We start from the raw sequence: 22,902 nt of genomic DNA, 5'->3' as shown, positions 1-22,902 counted from the left end.
ATTGGTATTTTTTTTTTAATTTCAAATTCCAATTCTTCATTACTGGTATATAGGAAAACATACTGACCTTGTGTCTTGTAACCTTGTTGTACTTGCTTTTTAATTCTGGGGTGGAGGGTATTAAATAGACTTCTTTGGAATTTTCCATATAGACAGTCATGTCAGCTATGAATAAAGATAGTTTGGTTTCCTTCTTTCCAATTTTTGTCTGTTATTTATATATTTTTCTTGTCTAATTGCACTAACCAGGACCTCTAATACAATGTTGAATAGAATGGCAAGAGAGCATACCCTTGTCTTGTTCCCAATCCTTGGAGGAAAGTGACCTTTAAAAATGATTTTGACTAAAAGATTTTTATAAATGTTCTTTATCAAGTTAATGAAATAGCCTTCTACTCCTAATATGCTGATTTTTTAAAATCGTGAACAAAAGTTGAACTTTGTCAAATGTTTTTTTTAGGTCAATTATTTTTCTTTTTTAGATCAATAATACATTACATTAATTGATTTTCAAATATTTGAACCAGTTGTGTATACATGGAATATATCCCATTTTGTCATAGTGTGAATAACCTTTCAATATACACAAATTATTACTATAATGACAGTTGCTTCGGTGATATTGCTATAGAGTTCAACTGCTGGGGACTTAGACATCCCCTGGGAGACCCAAAGAGGTATTATAGATGAACAAACCAAATACATAGGAACACAAAGAATTTGATTTAGTTAATCAACCACAAATAAAAACAATCAAACCATGTGGCAAAAGGAAAAAAATATCTAGGTTTAAGAAAAAAAATATTAACTTTTCTTATGAGAAATCTACTTTTGCCACAAATTTCTCGTAAGTCCATTCATGATTTTTTTTTTTAAAGAAACCAAGAGTTAGAAGGGATCTTAGAAGTTCTGCCTTTTCTCTGCCACGCCACTGGATGCAGTTCTACACTAACCATGATAAAGCCCTTGCTGGCTTCTGCTTGAGCCTCCACAGTTAGGAAAGAGCCAAACTGCCTCCTACTTCTAGCCCGTATATTTAACCATCAGGCCCTCTGGGCTGATCCAGCCACCCAGTAAGAACCTCACAGTTACTTACAAACCTCGCCGACTCCTCCCTGAGCTTTCTCACTCCTTAGACCTTCTCCTGATCCTCTCACCCTTCTGGTCACTGTGATACTTACAAGCTCCTGTGTGACTTCGGCACCCCACGTGAAGCACCCCAAACTGGACATAAAGCAGACCAGAACAGGATTACTTACACCTATGAGAACTTCTCAATGCAAAAGAGCTGACAATGCCAACGGTTAGCAGGGATCTGGAGCAAGGCAAACTCTCACATGTTGTTGTGAGGGGGCAGATGTGGTCCAGATTGCACCCTAAGTATTTACCCAGACGATTTTAAAACTTACATAGCACACATACAAGCATGAAAATGTTCACAGCAACTTATTAAAATTGTCAAAAACTGGAAGAAACTGAGATGTCCTTCAATGTTGACCAATGGGTAAGCTGATCATGGGGAATCCATACAGTGACATAGTGTTCATGTAAAAAACTGAAATGAGTTATCAAGTCATATATAGAGAGATGAGTCTATTACAGAGTGAAAAAAGCTGTCTAAACAGGCTACATATGTATTCTTCCTTTTTCTTTCTGTCTTCCTTTTTAGACTGTCTGGAAAAGATAAACCAATAGAGATAAACAAGCAGATCAGGATCTGGGTCACTTCTTTCTCTCCACCACAAATCCCACCTTCTTCCTCAGGCAACTTGTACATCACCATGAACTACAGCCTCATGCCTCTTGACCACTTCAACTGCAGCAACCATCGCTCCCTCCACTTCCATCACCACCTCCTTCCTGATTACCAGGGATGGCTCAACAGCAGAAAACTACACTCCAGTCTTGGCCACAACCCTTCTCCTGTGCCAGACCCTCCCTCTCAGCATCCCCTGGAGTCCCTGGCAGCCCTCTTTCTTGGCATCCTTTTCCTCTAGGCAGACCCATCCCCTATCAGTTGTTACTCCACTCCCTCCTTTGCCAGTACTTGAAGTTCTCTTTTGCCTTGGTCCTTCCAGAAACTCAGGCTGCTGGCCTCTGTGTGCATGCACAGATGGATCCCACCACGAATCCCACCATGGATCCCAGTATGCCTCCTGTGCTCCCACTCTCAGGCTGTGCAGGTTAACTAGATATGACTACCTGCCTACTGCCCCAGGGACATTGTAAAAGTCACAATTTTTACTGTGCCACCATCGGTGCCCTAGAGCCTTTCCATATCAGCTCTTCCTCCTTCACCATGGAGTGGGTTTTCCACTTTCCCACCCTCTGCTTCCCCCTTTGCCTCCTGTTTTCCTGAAGAAAAGAGGCCACAGGGCCTCCTTGTGTCACATCTACAGGTGGGCTGACAACTGCATCTTGCCTTTTTGGGGGCACCTCTCATCCCAAGAGCCCCAGCCTCAGCCTCTCCCACCTTCTCTGGGAAATACTTCATCAAGAATTCCTTCTCATCTTTAACTTTTCCTTGTTTTCCTGGATTCTTCCATTCAAAACAGGAACCTCCTCAAGACTGCCCACTTAGAAGAAGAAACAGAGGACCACCTCCCTGGGCCTGTTTGACCCCTCCTGCCATCTCCTCCTCATCTCCGTCTTTGGAGTCACAGTTGCTGGGATCACCCGCACCTGCTCTCTCTCCGCTGTCGCCATCTCCTCCTACTCAGCCTGCTACGATTCTGACAAAACTGTCTGCCTGATGTCACCAGCAGGGTCTCGATGCCAGGTTTCAAGGCCTCTTCTCCAGCTGACTTACGTGGCCCATGCTGCAGCACTCTCTCTCTCTCAAAATGATTCCACTACCTTTCCTGGGTGTTCCTCCTGCTCTTGGCCACCCTTTCTCAGCTGCCTGTGCTGCCCCCTATCCTCTGCCCATCCACAAACACCAGTTGTCCTCACATTCACACTTGGGCCTCTATTACTCCCGATTTCCTCTTCATCATTTCCAAAACTTTCAGCATCCCCTGGACACCGTCCCTGCCTTCATGCCTACACCTATGCCCCAGCCTCTAGTCTGGCCTTAACCTTTCTTTTGGCTCAGAGCTCCCACAACCCTTCATGTTAATCGTTTCCTGTGTGACAAGCATGGGGCTAGACCCTTTACTCCCATGATTCTCATTTAATCTTCAAAAAACAGTCAAAATGCTTCCTGAGGAAGATGAGCTCACAGAGGCCAAAAGCTAGCCCACACTGTACAACTAATGAGTTGTGGGGCTAAGACGCCAACCCAGGTCAGATCTGTTTCATTCTCTGAGACCCTAAAGTGACCCCGCATTCATTTTAGTGCAGCAATCAACTCCCTAAAATTACATGCAAATGTATGTGTCCACAGTTTCTGGGGAAAAGTTCTTATGTGATATCGTCAGATTCTCACAAGAATCCATGACCCAAAAAAGATGGAGAATGTCTCTGCTGTAAGGAGAACTCCTTGAGGTCAAGACCCCAAAGAACCTGGCTGAGCTCTTCCATGCAGCTGTTCTATGAAGAAATCCCTAGGGACTCGGGCCCTGCTGGCAAGCAGATCAGGACACTGGCCACTGGGTTTCTGGCCTGGCTACAAGGAGCCTCAATCCCTGGCAACCTCCTTCCCATCAGCTGATCTGCACATTTTCTTTGTCTTCCCTCTAAAACATATGGACATCCTCTTGGTGCCACACACTATGATAAAAGCTCTTCATCCACCATTTCATTTCACCTTGATAACAACTATGCAAGCAGAGGATGTCATTCTCAGTTACAGATTTGGAAACTGAGGCTCTGCAGGGGCAGTGACCTGCTTCCTTTTACCTGGAGTCCTGTCCTCACATGGAAAGGCCCACCAGGAAGGGACACCAATGAGTTCATCTCGAAGAAAGCCACCCCAGTGGCTGACCGTCCTGGCCTCTGGGCAATGTTCAAACTAGAGCTACCAGGGCTATGTCCAGGAACGGCCAAAGGGCCATCAGGAAGTCCATTTCCTGGAGCATTCTGCTTGAGAAAATGCAACTTCACTTCTGGCTCATTTCACCACTCAGCCTGAGCTGGACATAATGCAATTGTTCACAGAACAAGCTGCATGGCCTTTGCCAAGCTGGCCTGGCATCTGCCTGCAAAGCAGATTGCATCAGAGCCCCAACAGCCTCTCCTACAGGAGCTCCATGGCTGGTCAGAGGAGGGGACTGAGTTGGCTCCCAGTCAAGTTGTTTTGTTGGGAAAACTATGAATCCCCTGATAGTTTATGCACATCTGTTTTCTTAAGACTAAGCTCAGTTGAAAAGAAAAAGATTTTCAAACGAAAGAGAAAAGAAGCAAAAGGTTTGGAACTTGATTTTTCAAAACAAATGATATGCAGCTTCTAGCCCAGCCGCATCTAGGCCTTTCTTAGCTCTTAATCATATCTCACCAAGGAACACCTCGGTCCGCTCTAGACCTGATCTTCAGCCAATAAGCTGGTGTCTCTGTGAGGCTCCCACTGTGCTCACATGGGTGCTGAGGCTGGAGAGGGCTGGAAAAGCTGAATAGCCGTGATGCACAGGACCAGGCATTTCCAAGAGGGAAGGCCCAGCTGGAGCCATGGCCTCAAGGGAACATAGGCCCCAGCACCCAGAGGACCAATCATGCACATTATGCAACCTCTGGGCCACTGTCCTCATTTGAAACCAGAAAAACAAAACAGAAGAAGAAAAAATTGCCAACAGCATCATTTAGGGGTTTGGTTTATGCAACGGGAGTCGTCACAACCAGAGCAAAAATTGTGCTCCATCAAGTCAGTTTGGAATAGTATGGGGCCAGTTAATCTGGGTTCAAAGAAGTCCAACTCAAAACTGTTTCCTGAGTACCTCATTCACTGGTCCTACTGAAGGTCTAGTACCTTTCTGCCCGACACTGGGCAAGGTAGCAGGCGGCAGGTGGGCATAGTGATGAGTAAGACGTGCGTGGTACCTGTCCTATGAAACTCACAGACTGGCAAGGAAGCAGAGACAGATGGGTAAAGCACCACACAGAGAAGGACATGGTGCCATGAGGGAATGGATGATCGGGAGACCTCTGACAGGCTGGGGACCCAGGGGACAGGCTAAGATCTGAGAGTTAAACATGAAGGAGGAGCTCTGGGCTGACAGCAGAACACATAGGGCCCCTACAGGACAGAGACACGATGCATCGGGCAAGAGACGCAGGCCAGCATGGTGAAACCTGAAGAGGGAGGAATAGGAAGCAAGGCTAGAGGGCGGCAGAGGCTGGATCCCGATACCTGACCTCTCAGAGCACAACAGGGTGCTAGAACCTTAGCTTATACGGAATTGAAGGCCCTGGCATGACATAGACACAGGAAAGACATGTTCAGTTCTACCCACCTTATGAACTGGGTTGTAATGGCGCGAGAGTGGGTGAACACAGGGGTCTGGAGGAAGGGTTTGGACCTGGGGCAAGGTGCCTCGAAGTGAACCCTGGTGGGGCTGCAGCATTTAGGGACAACAGACTGCCTCTGGACAGGCACACACAAGGGCGGTTGCTTACCTGGTTAAACCTCCGGGTGAAGGCCACGACGTTGGGGGCCAGACTGTGTTTCTCCTTCTTACTCCATCCACAGCTGGCTAGTTCCTAGAAAGCAGAGAGTCCATTTCAACAGGGATTCTACTTGGGATGCAAAACCCACCACATGAAGTGGGATGGAGCGGGGAGCTGAAGACCTGGGTACTCTCACCTTCACCAGGTCGGGGAGGAAGGCGGGATCTGTGGGAGAAGGTGTCTGCAGGTGCTGCCAAAGGTGAGGAGGAGATGCAGAATACTTTCCTCCCATAACTTTGGCCACATTTCCCAAGATTTCTACGTCAAAATATTCTCTTTTTATGTTTTTAGTAGTGCATTATAGTTATGCATAATAGTGGGGTTCACTGTGACAGATTCATACATGCAAATAAAATAGTTGCTTCATTTCATTCCCTAGTACCCACCTTTCCCTCTCCTCGTGTGGTCTCCTTCCTCTAGACTACTGGTCTTCCTTATATTTATTTACTTTTTAAAAATTGATATGTTATATATAAAAAGTAGGAGGGCTCGGGTTGTGGCTCAGATGTAGAGTGTTCACCTAGCATGCGTGAGGCACTGGGTTCGATCCTCAACACCACATAAAAATAAAATACTGTGTCCATCTATAACTAAAAAACAAATATTTTAAAAAGTAGGATTCATTGTGATACATTCATACATGCATAGAACATAATTTAGTCAATTTCATTTTGCAGTTCCTCTGATACTTGCATTCTAAAATTTATAGCAACATAGTTCACAATAGCCAAGGTATGGAACCAGCCTAGATGCCCCTCAAAGGAAGAATGGATAAAGAAAATGTGGTATATATACACATTGGAGTATTACTCAGCCATAAAGAAGGATGAAATTATGTCATTTGCTGGTAAATGGATGGAACTGCAGAGCATCAGGCTAAGTGAAACATGCCAGATGAAGAAGCCAAGAGTTGAATGTTTTCTCTCATATGTGGCTTCTCTGGGGCCAAAAGTCCTTTCTTAGTGGGGACACAAACATTTTAACTAGCAGGACTCCTCCTGATGTAGAGTGAACCCAGAGCCCCAGGTGAACTTAAAACTGAAATCCAGCTGAGGGCTCGCAGATTTCATTGACCACATGACAGCCTCCAATCCTGAGTCAGGAGAAATCCTAGTCCAGGCCTACCACCACCAGAAGAGCTTCCAGGACTATAGGGGCTTCCCTCCTGAAGTTGGCCCCTCCCATTGTATATGACCAAAGGGACAGAAGGGAAGGCTCCCTGTAGTGTCTTGTTCAGGGGCCTTGTCTCTGCTTTTCCAGCAGGTTTGGCATCATGATTTGAAGAAATAGATTAGCTACATTTTATCTATCAGTAAGGCTGGTTCCTACCTGGAGATAAAAGAAGTAATCTAATGGGGGTTTTAAAAAGGACCAAGGTAAAGCCACTATCCAAAGACCATTCCCAACTTGTGCCTGCCAGAAAACAGAAGAAACGTAGATGCTAGAATTCTCTATCCTGAGTTCTAAGACTTCCTGTTAATTCATAACAGGCTCAATATTATTAGTATCTTTTTTTTTCCAGCTGCACAGCTGGAACTTTCTAAAGATTTTTAGTGAGAGTCAGTTATCCACCAGCTGGGACAGAGGCAGATCAGGAAGTCAGGGCAGTCAGTAATGGGAATGGCCATAAAGAAAACCGTCGGCTGGGCAATTATGCCTGAGGTGTGGTGCTCATCAAACATATCTCAGGGCCCACAGGTAAGCCACAGATAGGAGCCTGTGGAAACTGGCCAGAGTCACTGGGCAGCTCTGGCAACAAGATGGACAAGCCAGGTACAGGAACACATGGGAACCAACCAGGAGGAGCTATCACACACCTCCTCACGGCTGCCTCGCATGTATCACGGCCTTCACAGAAACCCCCACAAGAGAACACGACCAACCCAGACCCTGCCAAGTCCTCACACTGCCCCCTCCCAGGCTAGACCCCAGGTAAGAGTAACGACAATGATATTAACTATGCTACCGCTTAGCAAGAATCCCCTGTGTGACAGGTGCTGGACCAGGCACATCACCTATGTTTTCCATGTGATTCTTACCACATTCATTTTAACAAATGGGGGAAAAGGGCTCAGACTTCATGTACACTGTGAGTCCACTTCTCAAAATCAGATGTCTGTCTCTTGGAGATGTACGATTTACCTCTGTTATTTCCTTGTTCTGAACCGTGTATTTGACCTGCCTCTGTTGCATTTACCCACACCATTAAACACACCTGAACTGTTTTCAGGTATATGTTCACACTCATTTAGTCTATCAGGACACAGGCCTCTCTCTCCTGTGGATTCCAAAGCCAGTGCTGGAAAGTATGGGTCATGCTCATCAAATATAAAACCCAGCTCCCTACACTGGGTTCAAGTCTGTGGTGTGGTTGTTGCCCAATTTCTGACTGGGAGTGGCCCTCCATATTTTCCTGAAAATTTTAATAAACAGCAGAAGTTGTGCGTGCGTGCGTGTGTGTGTGTGTGTGTGCGTGTGTGTATACACACTTAATTCAGAGTCTGTGAACTTACTTCTGTACCATGACAACTTAGAAAGACACCTGTCGACCAGTTAGACCCAGGTCAGATTCTTGCTGTGCATACCCCAGCAGCATGATGCTTATTTTCTTAGAAATTTCATGTTCTCACCTATGGATTCCAAAGCCAATGCTGGAAAGGATGAACTATGCTAACTAAATATAAAGGTCGCCTCCCCTTCGCAGGGCACACTGCCACAAAACAGCAAGGGCAGCGTTTAGCCTTCACCCAGTCCACAAGTACCACTGTCTTTATTAACAAGATCTATTATTATTTCTCTGCCTTTGTCACACAGGCAGGAGCCAAGCAGGAACTTTATCCACAGGAGTTTAATGATTTGGAATTTCTAAGACCCTGATTCAAACATGGCCATTTTCCAAGGATTCCCTGAGGAGCCTGGTGCTCTAAAGACTGGAGACATCTACAATTAAAACCTCAGCAGCATGAAGCATTGTGCTGAGAGGTACTGGGGCAAAGGTCTTGGGGCTCAAAGGCCCTGTTCTGGATCCCAGCCCCGCTGCTTGTTTCCTGAGCTTCAATTTCATCATTGATGAAATGAGGATGCTTAACCCCAGGACTGTAGTGGCTGAGGAAGGTGGTGGCAGGTGGGCATAGGGCCAGGCTGGCCATGGACGCTCACGCAGTGTTGGTTGAATGAATGAGGTCTGAGTGGTCCTCCGTGTTGAAACCTCCCAAACGCAGTGCAGAAAGACTGATCAAGATGTCCGAAGAAATGAGACCATTCTATCTGCACTAACACAAGTTCTGGCCCAACCTTGTTGGCACTATTCCCCTCTGTGTTTGGCCTTATAGGATTACAAGAGATTCCATCTGTGTGAAGTGGGTCTGGAAAATGTGAAGTAATAGAACAAAACTCTTCCAGTCACTAATGCCTAAAAAAGGTTCATGCTATGGAACTAATGGTACCTATGGTGGGCTGAGGCTGGGAAGGCCCTGGGCTCTGCATCCTGGTGAGCAGGAGCTGCCCCAGGCCCAAGCACTTCCCTTCCCGTGGGCACAGTCCCACCCACCTGGGCTGCCCTGCCTCAGAGTTCTGGGCCCTGGCTGCCAGGCTTCTGGGATCTCTCCTCCATCACACAATGTTCCCCAGGTTCACCAGGGAAAACAGAATCTATGAGAAGAAAATTTCCTGCTACTAAACTTAACGATTTTCCCAGCCACACTCTGGCTTCCCTCCTAGGACCCACCCCTCCCCCATCCCAGAGGCCCTGTCCATGTCTTTGACCTCCTCCTCTCCAGCGCCCCCTTCCAGTGGGCATCTTAGTGATCATCAGCCTCTCCCAGAAGCCACAGGAAAACAGCCTCCCAGGCGCCCCTCTCCTCCAGCTCCTGCTCTTTCTTCTCCTCCAGGGGAAAATTTCTCACACCCTCTTCCCTCTCCCACCCACCTCTCTACCCCTGCTCATCTGAATGTGCTCTTAACCGAGGACAACTTCCTGACTGGAAAACCACAGCCCCTACTCAGGCCCCTCTAGCCCCTCTGTGCCCTCTGCCGGGTGCTGGCCCTGACCTTGCACCCCATGTTCTTCTGCTCATCTTCCTACTTCAAGCCCCCACCTGGGTCTGTCTAGGCTCACTGTCTACATTTCACCCTGAAGGTCACAGAAATACCCTGGCTTCAGCCATGTGTCTCTGTACCCCAGGTTGCCACCCTGAGTGCCAGGCTAGGCTACCCAGTTACCTGCTGGCCACACCGCAGCACCCCACATTGCAAAACCAGCAGGCTCAGAACAAAAGGGTATCGATGCAGCTGCCTTAAATAAAAACTCAAACATGAGATTCATATAAACATTCAAAGGTATACGCATATCAGAAGTCACGAAGGAAAAATCCCTAACTGGCACAAAAATAGCCCCATCTTAATACCCCCACCCGTGCTCATTCCTAGGTGACAACAGGCATCAACACTGGTCTCTGCTGATCCTGAAAAGCTTCTCCAGCCCTGGGACAGGAGGCTTGCCCACCAGCAGTCAGCTCCCTCCAAGAAGGAGCATCAGCTCTCTGCTTAGTGGTCAGGGAGTCAGAAGCCTTGACGTGGCCGAGGAGGGCCTGACCCTGACAGTGTCTGAAGCCAGTGAGGTCATCCCTGGAAGAGGTGGCCTGGGGAGTGGTGGCACATCCTCCTTGAAGACCCCATGGTATCCAGGCTGCCAAGCCATAGGAAGCTGGCGCCAGCCCACGGTCCCTCCAATATGGGCTTAATTCTGACCACAGCTTCTCCAAAGCACATTCGTTGACCGTGTCCACACGGAAACCGCATCACATTCAAGAAGAGTCTCTAAATCAGACCTCTGACCACCACCAGCTGGCACCAGCCAATGACACCATGTCACCATTATGCCTCACAGCAACTTTTCCCTTCCTCTTCCTTCCCACCCTCTGGCAGGGGAAAAACAAAAACATAAGATCAACTTATGAACAATCTTCAGAAGAACTGGTGGGACAATGACAGTCAAAGGAGCTCTAAAAACACCCAGGACAAGGTGGCCACTGAGGCAGTGGGGGACAGAGCCAACCGGGGGTGTCTGACCGAGAAGCAGGCCAGCCTCTGGGGACAGGGCTCACAACAGGCTCAGGTCAGGAAAGCTTCAGGGGCTGAGGTGTCCCTCAGGGATGTGCAGGCCTCATCCCAAGGCAGTCGTCATAGCACAGTGACCTGTTGCCCACACCCCCCGCTGTGGAAGAGAGGGAGGAGCATGAGCTGCTGAGGAAGCCTCCCGCTGGGCCCTGGCAGAGGCTGGCTCTGGGCTCGGGAGGGAGCACTAAGGGCACCAAGGTCACAGAAAGAACCCCGCGAGCATGGCTGAGGAGTCAGTCAGACCTGGGACAAACTCCTGGGTTCAGTCAGTTTTTTTGCTGCTGTGACCAAAAGATCTGACAAGAACAATTTTAGACAAGTAAAAGTTTATTTGATGCTCATGGTTTCAGAGGTCTCAGTCCAGAGATGGGGACTCTATTGCTCTGTGCCCAAGGTGAGGCAGAACATCATGACAGAAGGGTGTGGCAGAGGAAAGCAGCTCAGGACACGGCAGTCAGGAAACAGAGAGCTCTGCTCACCAGGGATAAAATATAAACCCAAAGGCACGCCCCCAGTGACCACCTCCTCCAGCCACGACCCAGCTGCCTATGGTTACCATCAGTTAACACATATTGGTAGATTAATGCACGGATCAGGTTACGACTCTCATAATCTAATCACTCACCTCTGAAAGCTCTTGCATTGTCCCCCATGTGAGTTTTTGGGGGACACCTCATATCTAAACCATAATACCATGGCTGGTGACCTGGGGCCATGAGTTTGCTCCTGTGAAAAAGTGGCACTGATAGCAGTGCTGCCGCCTAGGGAGTCAAAAGGGTTAGATGAGCTGACATTTGTAAAGTGCCCACAACAATGGCTGACACCTCATAAGCACTTTTAATGTGCTTGTTAATAAAATAGTGCTCACTGGAAAAGGCATCACTGAGCGGGTGGGAGCAGGGCCAAAAATCCAGGCCAGGAGAGCCTGGAGGTAGGAGAAGGCACCAGGCTCCAAAGCCTGGGGTGAGGGCCCAAGCCAGCCAGTGGCCGTACGTGTGAGATATGAGCACCTACTGTATGCCAGGATCTGCAGGAGACACTTCTCACACATCATGTAGGTTCATCCTCACAAACCCTGGTGGTAGTTCTCCCATTTCCAAACAAAATAATAAGGAACAAGCAGATGATTCGATTTTTCCAGGCCACAGAGGCCATTGACAGTAGGGATGGTGGGAGCCATCTTCCCCCAAGCCAGGACAAAGCTGTGGTTGCCATTTGGGCTCTAACCAGTGCCACCCTAGAGGAGAGCTGGGTGGCACGAGGGCCAGACAAGGGCTTCTGAGGGGTCCCACCAGGTCAGAAAAGGGTATGATGCCTCTGGCTGCACAGGCAGGCATAGAAGACAAAAGGATGGTAGGATTCAGAGAGAAGATGCCCACCAAGCTCCCGGGAGCCTCCCCAGAGCAGAGACTCGGGGAAAAACACAGTCGATACGCAGCAATGCCAAGCAGCCCACAGACTCCAGGTAAATACGGAGTCATTACCACTGAGTCTACACACAAACAACAACACACCAGTACTACTGCCATCTGATGGTTGAGGCTCTGAGCTCAGAGAGACTTGTCACTTGTTTCTAAGGACACACAGCTAGAGCTGCTGGAACTGAGATCCAAACCCTGGTCTGATTCCAGAATCCAAGCTTGGCCGCCAAACAGCTACAGGAAATAAAGGGGCTTCCTGGGTCCTTTCAGACAATAAATGTGCCAGTTTATGGATGCACTACTTGGGAGGAACACTTGTCTGGCCCCTTTCAGGAGCCCCATCCACTGGGTGTCCTGTGGGTAAAATCCAAGGCCACTGGCTGTCCTGTGGGTAAAATCTGAAGTTCTAGCAGATCCTAATAATTATTAACAAGACATGAGTGCTTTTATTAGTATGTATTTCACTGTCAGCACAATTAAATATCCTGTTATGCTATCCACCCTCAATGAGAACACAAATCAAAAATGTGAGAGAGCAAATGTAGTTAGCCTGTGAATAAAAACAGGTTTCAAGAGGGAGAAACGGCTTCTGCCCAGCATCTATCCTGTGATAAACCCAAACCACTGCTGTATTAAGTTCAAAATAGGTGACAAGTTCAAATGACACATGATATACACATTTCCTAAGGTCACTCCTGAGAGCCCTCTGACAAAGCCCACAAATGAAAACAAATCCAAAATAGCAATGAGAATAGCAGCAGAGGGATGCTACCCTCCAATGAGATTTCAATACTGTTCTGGGGATCAGCCTGGTTTCTGACTAACTGGAAGCAGAAAGTCTCAAGCTGGAAAAAGTCATGAGGGCGATAAAGAGGTGGTGAAGTCAGCTGCCCAGGGCACTCAGAGAAGCAGAGGGCAGGGGCCAAAAGCCAGCAAGGTCAGCCTGCCCACCCCCAGGAGAAACCAAGGTGAGGGAACTGCAGGCTTCCCTCCTATTGGCATTGGAAGGGCTGTACCCTGTAAGCCTGTCCCACAGTGTGGGCATATTGCTGTGTCCTACCTCGGTCACTCAAGAGGAAGGCCAGGAGGGTCAGATCACGAACAATGACAAGCTGCCGGGAATGAGTTTAACAGCACAATGAGAGGAAAGACCAAGATAACAGAAAAATTAAGCTTAGAAAGAAAAAATAATTAAGAAATGAAAACACTAAAACACATACATACTCTTCTTTTTTTGGTATCAGGTATTTAAACACAGAGGTGTTCAACCACTGAGCCACATCCCCAGCTGATTTTTTTTAATTTTATTTTTAATATTTATTGTTTAGGTGTAGATGGACACAACACAATGCCTTTATTTTTATGTGGTGCTGAGGATCGAACCCGGGTCCCGCCCGTGCTAGGCGAGCGCTCTACTGCTGAGCCACTAATCCCAGCCCCCCAGCTGATTTTTTATCTTGAGATGGGGGTCTCACTAAGTTGCTTAGGGTCTTGCTAAATTGCTGAGGTTGGTTTTGAACTTGTGATCCTCCTGCTCAGCCTCCTGAGCTGCTGGGGTTACAGGCATGCACTATGGCATCTGACACACACACACAATTTCTATTGCACTTTGTTACTATAAGAAAATGAGAAGTGATGGACTAAAAAAAATTTTTGCAAAGCACATATCTAATAAAAAGATATAAAATACATGTATGAAGATGTGAATTTGGTGTCAACGTATCTTATATACAAACAGATATGATAAATTGTGGTATAAAGGTGTATTAAGAATTGTAATGCAAAAAAAAGATATATATATATATATATAAAATATATAAAGAACAGCTGTAACCCAATGATAGGAAAACAAACAGCCCAGTTTCAGGGGTTTTGTTTTTTTTTGAAAACATGGACAAAAGCTTTGTTCAGATCCTTTATGAAAGAGAATGCAGAGGGCGAGTAAGTCATGGAATGATGTTAGCAGCATTAGCCCCAGGAAAAAGCAAGTCAAAGCTGCAAGATGCCACCCACACCTATTGCCACAACCTAGAAAAGACACCAGCTGACCTGCCAAGGCTGCAAAGGATGCAGCACAGCTGACCTCTCATCTGTCACCCTGGGCATGCAAACTGGCACTGCCATCTGGAAAAGCAGTGTGGCTGTCTCTTATAAGTTAAGCACACACCTACCCTGGGACCTAGCAATCCCACTGGTAGATGTTCAAACAATGCAAACCCATGTCCATATAAAACTGTGTGTGCTTGTTTATGGCAGCTTTATTTCTATTTCCCAAATTGGAAACAACCCAGATGTCCATCAGTTAGTGAGGGAATAGGGGAACTGCGGCACACCCACACAGCTGAGTACTACTCGGCCATGAAAAACGGAATTAGAATTGCACGTGCTAAAAAAGATGCTTCACTTTCTGCCAAAGGAAAGAAACCAGACACTGAAGTGTTGTATGATTTCATTTACACAACATTCTGAAAAAGGTAAAAACTACAGGAACAAAAATTAGATTAATGGCTGCCAAAGACAGGGTCAGAGGTAAACCAATCTCAAAGGACAAGAGAAAACTGTGGGAGTGACAACAAGCTCTCATCTGGACAGTGGTGACTGCGAGAGAGCACACGTTCTTCAAAACCCACCAAACTGTTCACTAAAAAGTCTGATTCCTACCTGATATAATTAAACCTCAATAAACATGACTTTAAAAGAAAAGGAATTTGCAAGGTGAGTCCCATGCTGACAACTGTGCAAAAAGACCTAAGAACAACTAGTCAACCTGGGGAAGGACAAGGTTCCTGGAGTAAGACTCTGGAGAAAGCAGCAGCCATTAAAGATATGTCAGAAATGAAATTATGATAGAAAGCTTGGGAAAGCTTGAGGACTCAGTGAAGGGGAAAGGCGAGAGAGAAAAGGTGATAATGATCTCCAAGAATGCCAAAAAACAAGAATTCCTGCTGTGTCTATTTAAATTTTGAATATATTTAAATACTACATATTTATTTAAACACATACTTTATATAAATCCAAGTAGCATAATATGTTTACCATATGCTAAATATTATGTATTTTAATACTCATCTACATTTACATATTACATACGTACATGTGTGTAATATACTCTGTTTCAAGCAACTGATGGATCAAAGAGAATAGAGTACAGTGCTGAACGGGAGGCCTGGTCCCTAGCGTGGCCCAGGGTCCTTAGAGAATGAAATACAGCCCTGGCACACAACTTGGCTTGTCACTGAGTAGGACCTACACAGCCATAAAGACAACGAGTGCTGTTGGTTGGCTTTCCACTTTTAGGTCCACCTAAGGAATCTGTGGTTGCTCCGGGGAATGTCAGAATGTGCAGTTCACTAGCTTGACAATGGGGACGTGCAGCTGAGGCAAGGGACTTAAAGAGGGGAGGGAAACACAGGGAGCAAGCAGCCTAGAGACTGCAGGAAGAGAGGTTTCAGAGCACCAAACAGAATCCCAAATAACCTGGAGGAAAACCCTTTAAAGAGGTTGCCTCTGGGAAGGGCCAGGGCGAGGGATGGAGGCTTAAAAAAAAAAAAAAAAATCTACACACTCTACTATTTGATTATCATGTGCAGGATTGCTTTGAAAAAACTTTTAGTAGATAACATATTACACATAATAAGCCTTCCAAATTAAGTTTTAACAGTTAGTAAATATTCCAAATATACAAAATTTTTATAAAATCATAACCTGCTTATGATCTGTCATTGTCAACGGTTATAAATATAGTCCATTCTCACATGACCACTAGATGCTCTATACCTTTCAGTGGAGGAATCATGAGTCCTCCAGAGAGAGTCACTAGGATGGGACAAGGGCACTCAGGACCCATGGTGTGCACAGAAGGCAGGGCTGGCTGAGGGTTCAGGAAGGCTCCCTGGAGGTGGGTGACTGCCAGGAGCGGCACTAACCCTTCCTGGAACAAAAGTAACTGCTGTGAAACACAGAAGGAAAGGGAAGAGGACTGAAGAGAAGGGGAAGGAGGCAAGGAGGGAGGAAGAATGGAAGGGAGGAAGAAGGGGGCCAGCCACGTGCCAGGCCCTGCGCCGGGGAGGTCCCAGACCTTGAGGAGCTTGGAGTCTGCTCAGGGGGCAGCAGACAGGAAGGCAGAGAAGGACAAATGCACTTTCCTGCCTGTTCCCTAAGGCTGACATCCCAAGACTGTTCTAGCTCTACGCCTCCTGTGTGGCCGTCAGTGGGCTGTGTCTCTGGCTCTTTCCTGGGCGATGATGATGGTAGTGGTGGTGGTGGAAAAGAAAGGGTGAGAAGGAAGGATGAGGGAGGAGGGAGGAGGGAAGAGGGGAAGAAGGAGCAGCAGTGACTGACAGCTTGCGGAGCACTTCTGCATTCACCTGGTTTCCCAAGTTCAAGTGGATCTTAGGAAATAACAGCAATGAGCACAACAAAGATGCACTCACCTTCTACAGGCTGGGGACATTCAGAGGTTGTCTCAAGGGTCTGCCTGGCAAACTGACCTGGGGTGAAGAGGTGAGGGGCACTCTCTGCAGCTGTGTAGAGGAAGAGGCTCCCAGGCAACAGAAAGTTCATGTGTGAGGCCCAGGTCAGCCTTCCCCCTTGAAGCTGAGAAAAGTCAGGTAGCCAATGGGGAAAAAGCACACAGGCTGGAGAGAGTGGGAGAAGGGGTGCTGGGCAGGACAGGAGCAGGTAAGCATGGGGTTTGTTGTTTTGTTTTGAGGCCCAAGGGAAAGCAGTGGAGGAATAGCAGAAGGAGCTCCCCAAACACACAGTGCTCATGACACGAGCAAGAGCAGCAGTGGCCCCAAACCACAAGTACTCTTCCACTGTCCCAGCAGCCACTTTGATAACTGTGTGGGGTGTTCCCATGTTCTCATGTGACAGCCAGCTTGCTTGCTTGACTGCTCCCTGCAGTGCAGGTGATGATCCTGGGCCTCAACACCCCCAGCCCAAGAGAGCAATCCCTTAGTAACTCTGAAACAAATACCTGCAGGAGGCTGTGAGTGTGGAGAAAGGGAGGAGGCAGGTCCCAGGGAGAAATGGCCTCAGGACCCCTGGCCAGACAAACCACAAGGGCGGGGAGATCTAGTGGGGGCAAAGTCAGGATGTATGCACAAGTTGGAGGATCAGTGAACGAGCAGAAGCAATTCCTCTTTCTGGTTTTCAGTCTTGTTCCTTTCTATAGAATAACAACTCATTTACAGACACTACTGTTTCATCAAGTCCTCAAACCTCCATCTGCTTAGAAAACATGTACTAGATTTAGGGTCATGAAGATGATGCAAATTTCCCAAAACATTCCCGTTTCAGCCCTCATCCTGTGCAACTCTGCACAATCAGAACCAGCTGTCGACATAGGGCAGCAGCCAACTGCGACCCTGCGAACAGTCTCCATCCATGTGAGAGGGAAAAGGCCCCAATTAGCAGCAGAGAGCCGAGGCCAGGAGCTCAACCCCACTAGATTAACAAGCCGAAGTGTGGGGCCACACATCCACTGCCACTTTCTACCCGGGACTGCACTCAACTCCCTTGCTCCTTCGAAGTATTGGGAAATTCCCCCCAATGTATCATTTAGACATTCTCTTGAAAGAAGGAAGAAAGAGAGGGAGGAAAAACTTTATTTTGTTTGTTTTTAATTAGGGACCTAGTACTTGTTTATATAGAAAACCAGAAAAATATAGAATGCTCAATGAAGGAAATTAAATCACCTGATAGCTTAACCCCTAGTAGATGAACCTGGGCCTCAACACCCCCAGCCCAAGAGAGCAGTCCCTCCGTAATCTGCATTTTGATTTAAACTAATGACAATAACAAGAGTGCCTAACATATTGAGCGCTCCCTAAGTGCTAGGCACAGCACTGACCATTTCATTCCCGGTTATCCACACTCACTGGATTCTCAAAACAGCCCTATGAGACAGGTACCACTGCTGCCCCAGAAGCTTACCTCAAAGAAAGCAGATTGCGGCCAATGCAAGAGCCAGGACTGAACCAAGTCTGTGGGTGGGTAAAGCCAGGATCCTCGGCCACAGCACCTCCACCTCCAGGCTGGAGTGTGCATTCATGTGCCATCGTGTGTGTTTACCAGCTCTCTCTAAATTGAATTCACATCACATCTGGGATTTTATAATCTACTCTTATCCTTAATATAGTACAAACATTTTTTCTCACATCTGTCCATCCTTCCTTTTCAAAATTCCTGATACCTGCAGGACACCTAGAAACAATTCCTCCTATTCATCTCCTTTTGTCTTTACTCTCGAGTTTTAGGAGAACATTTTAGCTTGTCTCTTAATTTGCTACTTTGGAGTTTTGCAAAATTTTATTTGCTTCTGTTTTAACTGCAATTTAAGTCTGGTAATCATGGTTCTCAAACGACTCTTCTTAATCTTGATCTTCACATACTACAGGGACACCCTGAATATCATGGAAGTACGAAATGAAATTTCTGGAAGCACTGCATGCTTCTAAGAAAGATATAGGCTCAGATCAATTCTGTACTGGACCAACTGAAACTTTTCTGCTCTGACGAAAATGTTAAAAAGCAATAGAAAGAATGAACCAGGGGTTGGGGTTGTGGCTCAAGGGGTAGAGCACTCACCTGGCATGCGTGAGGCACTGGGTTCGATCCTCAGCACCACATAAAAATAAAATAAAGGTATTGTGTCCACCTACAACTAAAAATATATTTAAAAAAGAAAGAAAGAAAGAATGAACCCAAAGTTTTCAGAGCCACAGAATTTTACCAGGGAGTTATCTGAGTCTTTTAATGAATGCAAAACCCTTATGCCAAAAATTTATACCAGAGCATGAAAATCAATAGGGAGAATCTCCAAGCCTACCGATTTTATCTAAGAAATACAGGATCCAGCTAATGTTAACAATCAAAAAAACACATGGATAATTTAAAGAAAAAGTGATCTGATTCTCTCAATAAACATTGCAAAGTTAATTAGCAAAATGCAATGTTCATGTGCAATTTTAAGAAGTAAAAAAGAATTTCTTAGAAGCTTAATGATGTTTATCTCAAGCCAACAGCTACCACTCCACATCACTACAGCCAACAACTCAGTTCTGTGGGCCCCGAATTATGTCAGAGATGACAGGTGGCCCAGCCTTTCGCAAAGCAACTGCCTTCTCTGAGCGCAGAGAACAGAAAGGGGCCTGAGCCACAGCGGCAGCTCCTCTCAAGTGTTCTGTGGAGCATGGAGAGGCCTGGTCAGAGATTCAAATAGGCCTGGGGCTCCTGGGCATAGGGGGACCTGGAGAAGACATCTGAGGAGGCTGAAGACCAGAAGCAGCAGTCAGGGCATTGAGACAGATGACCAGGGCAAACTCAGATTCCAAAGAGAGAAGCCAGAGGAGACAGGCATGAGGAGAAGGAAAAGGAGGATGTAGATTTTACTATTCCATTTCACAGGTGAGAGGATCAAGGTTCATAGAGATGAGCTAACTGGTGTTGGTCGTCATGGTAGTCAATGGCAAACACCAGAGCCTGACCTTTGAATACAAAGGGTTCCTGAGGGAGACTGAGGGGTGCAGTACAGTAACTAGACAAGAGGACCGGGGAGTGGAAGGGAAGAGGGGCTGTAGAAATCAACATTCCTACAAGTGGCATAGGCAGGAGGGGCCACAGGATGAGACCTCCTTCATCAAGGTCACAGCTTCACTCAGCACGTCACATCCACAGAGCCTCTGCCCCATGCAGTAACCTGCTTTTTTTTTTTTTAAGAGAGAAAGAATTTTTTTAATATTTATTTTTCAGTTTTCAGTGGATACAACATCTTTATTTTATTTTTATGTGGTGCTGAGGATCGAACCCAGTGCCCCACGCATGCCAGGTGAGCGTGCTACCGCTTGAGCCACATTCCCAGTCCCAAGTAACCTGCTTTTTGATCACAAACAGCTTGAAGTCCCTGGACAGAAAAGGACTTCTGGAAACAATGGCAAACTTGACAAATCCCAGAAATGATGGGGACTGACGAATCCCAGTCTCACGGGAACACTGGGCTGCTCTGACATGCCCCGGTGGGGGCCACCGAGGCTGGTGTGTGAGTGGACTATGAAGATGGCTCTTGGGAAAAGAGCCACTCTCCTCTCCTGAAAGGCTAAAAGGGAAAGCCAGCCTTTCAGATGCTTGATCTCTAAAGGGACACGTATTTAAAAGTGTGCAGAAACCTGTCAGACACTAGAGCTGCCAGCCTCCCATGTTGTGAGACCACTGTAAGCAGGGAACCCAGGGCTTCCTTCCCAGCCTCAGGCCCAGCCTGCTCTCTGCTCTACCCCCAACCTGTCTGCGTGGCAAGAGGGGTGGGGCAATGAAGGAGTGAGTCTTCCCTTCCAGTGGGGAGACCAGGCCAATGGCTATGAGTACGTTCCTAAACATGGGATAAGTTGAGAGCATGATCAGAAACTGAAAGGGTCGGGTGGGAGGAGGCAAGCATGTCAGGCAGAGGACAGCAAGTGTGCAGGCCTGAAGGGATCAAGCTGGAAGGAGACCAGTGGAGGAGATGCAGACAAGTGCATGGGGAGGGCATAGAGGAGGGTCAGGAGGACAGGACCAGCTCTCGGAGACCTGCACATCTTAGAGACTTGGGGCTGATCCCAAAGGGAAGCAACTGGAAATTTTGAGCAGGCTCAGTGATGTGGACAGACACTTTTAAACCACAGGATGGGAGTGGGGGGCGTTAGGGAACAGACGTGTGAGGAAACACCCACTGAGAAGGAAGTGCCAAAGCTGGAGGGAGGAAGGAGGGCAGTCTGCACTGGGAAGTAGCACTGGACATGGGCTGGGGACAGCCTGGGTGCAGACAAGTGTGGGAGAAGACAGACACCATGATTCTGACCTGACAGGGTGGACAGACTGCCATGGCAGGGACAGAGCTGGCAGAATTCTTAGGATGCACCACAGGTTTGCTCTGGGGCATGCTGGGGCAGTGGGGCCTGCAGGTCTTTGCTGCCTGCCCAGCTCCTTGAAGGAAGCACAGCTCCCAAGGACCCACTGGCTCACTCAACACAGCATCCCAGGCTCCACTGTGGCCCACCCTAGCCCCAGTCTTATTGTCCACGTGCCTTCACCTACCCTTTGCTCTGGCCGCACTCGCCTGCTCATTGGTCCTCCAACAAGGCCACTTCCTTCCACGTGGCCTCACCTGTGTTCAAGCTACTCCCTCTACCTGGAATGCTCTTCCTTTCCATCTCGGGTCCAAATTACACCAGTGCTCTAGGCTGTGAACAAATGGGACCCCCACCAGGATGCTCTGTCTGTTGCCCCTACTAGAAGTATGGCCTCTCTGACCACACATCCCCTTGTAATCAGTTAGGTAAACACCTTAACTTTCCTACTAGAACAGGGGTTCCTCATTTATTCTTGAGTTCCCTGAAACACCAGGCAGTGAGCCTTGCATATGGTGTGTGGCTGACCAATATGTGTTGACTGTGTTACGGGCGTGGGACCCACCACCCCAAGCAGGCCCCAGTGGTGCCCAAGAAACCATGCAAAGATTGTGCAGAGGACTTCTCCTCTAATTACACTCAGATCTCTAACTCTGATCTGAGACCTCAGACATCTAGCCCCAAGCTTGTTGGCTTCCTCCAGACGCCACTCAGACTTGGCTGTTTTGAATCCTGACTTCAGCATGTCTATAGCCAAAATTGCTCCGCCCTGCTCTGACCACCTCCATTTCAGAGGAGCAACTAGCATGGAGGTTCCCACTGCCTCGGTCACCTGACAGGACACGGGGGGTCTGAAATGGAAAATGGGGGGTGTGGGGTGGCGGTGAGAGCCTGGGCCTGAGTGCCCTGGGCCTCAGAGGAGAGAGAGGGTAGAGAAATGGGGCTGCTCTCGTAAGCAGGACAGGCTCAGGGACAGACGGGGCAAACTCTACTGTACAGGGAAGAATCTGGGCATGACGTCCTGAGATTCCCCCTCCAAAAAGTTTATCTATAATGCAGAAGGGAAAAAACAAATAAGAGATCACAGCTCATTTTATGGTGGGATTTATCCAGGAACCCATATTTTCCACTGAAGGAAAAACCAGTCTGAGTTTAAAGATTCAAACCTTCAATATCTCTACTCCAGCCGTAAACAGAAGCATTGCTTTAAACTTTCACGTCCCAGGAGGGTCAGGACTTCGGCACCCTCCCCACCTTGCAGTTGGGCCCTGCCGGCAGCCTGTCTAGTCAGAAAGTAAACAACACAGGCTATTTGTAATGACAGGTAAACACTAATGAATTTGGGAGCATGTCTGGTGCTTGCTTTTATGGATCATAAAATCACCTGGCTTCTTCTTGCCCCATGCTGACATGCCAATGAGGCCACCCCAAGTATTTATAGGCAGGCGGGCTTTGCCAGGACCACTCTGCAAGAGGGAGGCTAGGGGACAGGGGCAGCCTGTTAACCTTCCCATTACATACAAACCCATTTGTATCCTCTGACATTCAGCCTAGATCTTGGCATTGCAAAAGCCTGTTCAAAGTATTTATTTTTTAAACACCTTGGGGTGAGAGAGAGAGAGAGTGAACTTAACTCTCTCAACTGAACACAATTACAAACTGACAGAAGGTACCCAAATGATCTTTTACATATCAGCCAGATATAAACAAAGGGCTTAAAATGCAATTTTTCTAATTAGACATACAATTTGTTTAATTCACCCTGAGGAAGGGTTCCCCCAGTCTACACTGAGACACATCCCGAGCCACCAAGGCAGACCCCTCACTGACAAGCCAAGGCAGCACCCTGTCCTGGCCCTGCTGCCATGACCACCTAG

The 22,902-nt window shown here is 47.4% G+C and overlaps 1 protein-coding gene across 1 annotated transcript in view; it reads right to left on the bottom strand.

Moving 5' to 3' along the window:
- Window positions 1-22,902, bottom strand: part of Ralgps1 (Ral GEF with PH domain and SH3 binding motif 1) — a 253,995-nt gene that overhangs the window by 159,321 nt on the left and 71,772 nt on the right. Inside the window, exon 5 of the mRNA XM_026386271.2 lies at window positions 5,551-5,634. Coding sequence (XP_026242056.1) covers window positions 5,551-5,634 — 84 coding nt within the window. The remainder of the gene's footprint in view (window positions 1-5,550; window positions 5,635-22,902) is intronic.

Source organism: Urocitellus parryii, chromosome 4, assembly GCF_045843805.1.
Source record: "Urocitellus parryii isolate mUroPar1 chromosome 4, mUroPar1.hap1, whole genome shotgun sequence".
NCBI classification, from domain to species: Eukaryota; Metazoa; Chordata; class Mammalia; order Rodentia; family Sciuridae; genus Urocitellus; species Urocitellus parryii.
This window is presented reverse-complemented; position numbering and strand designations above follow the sequence as displayed.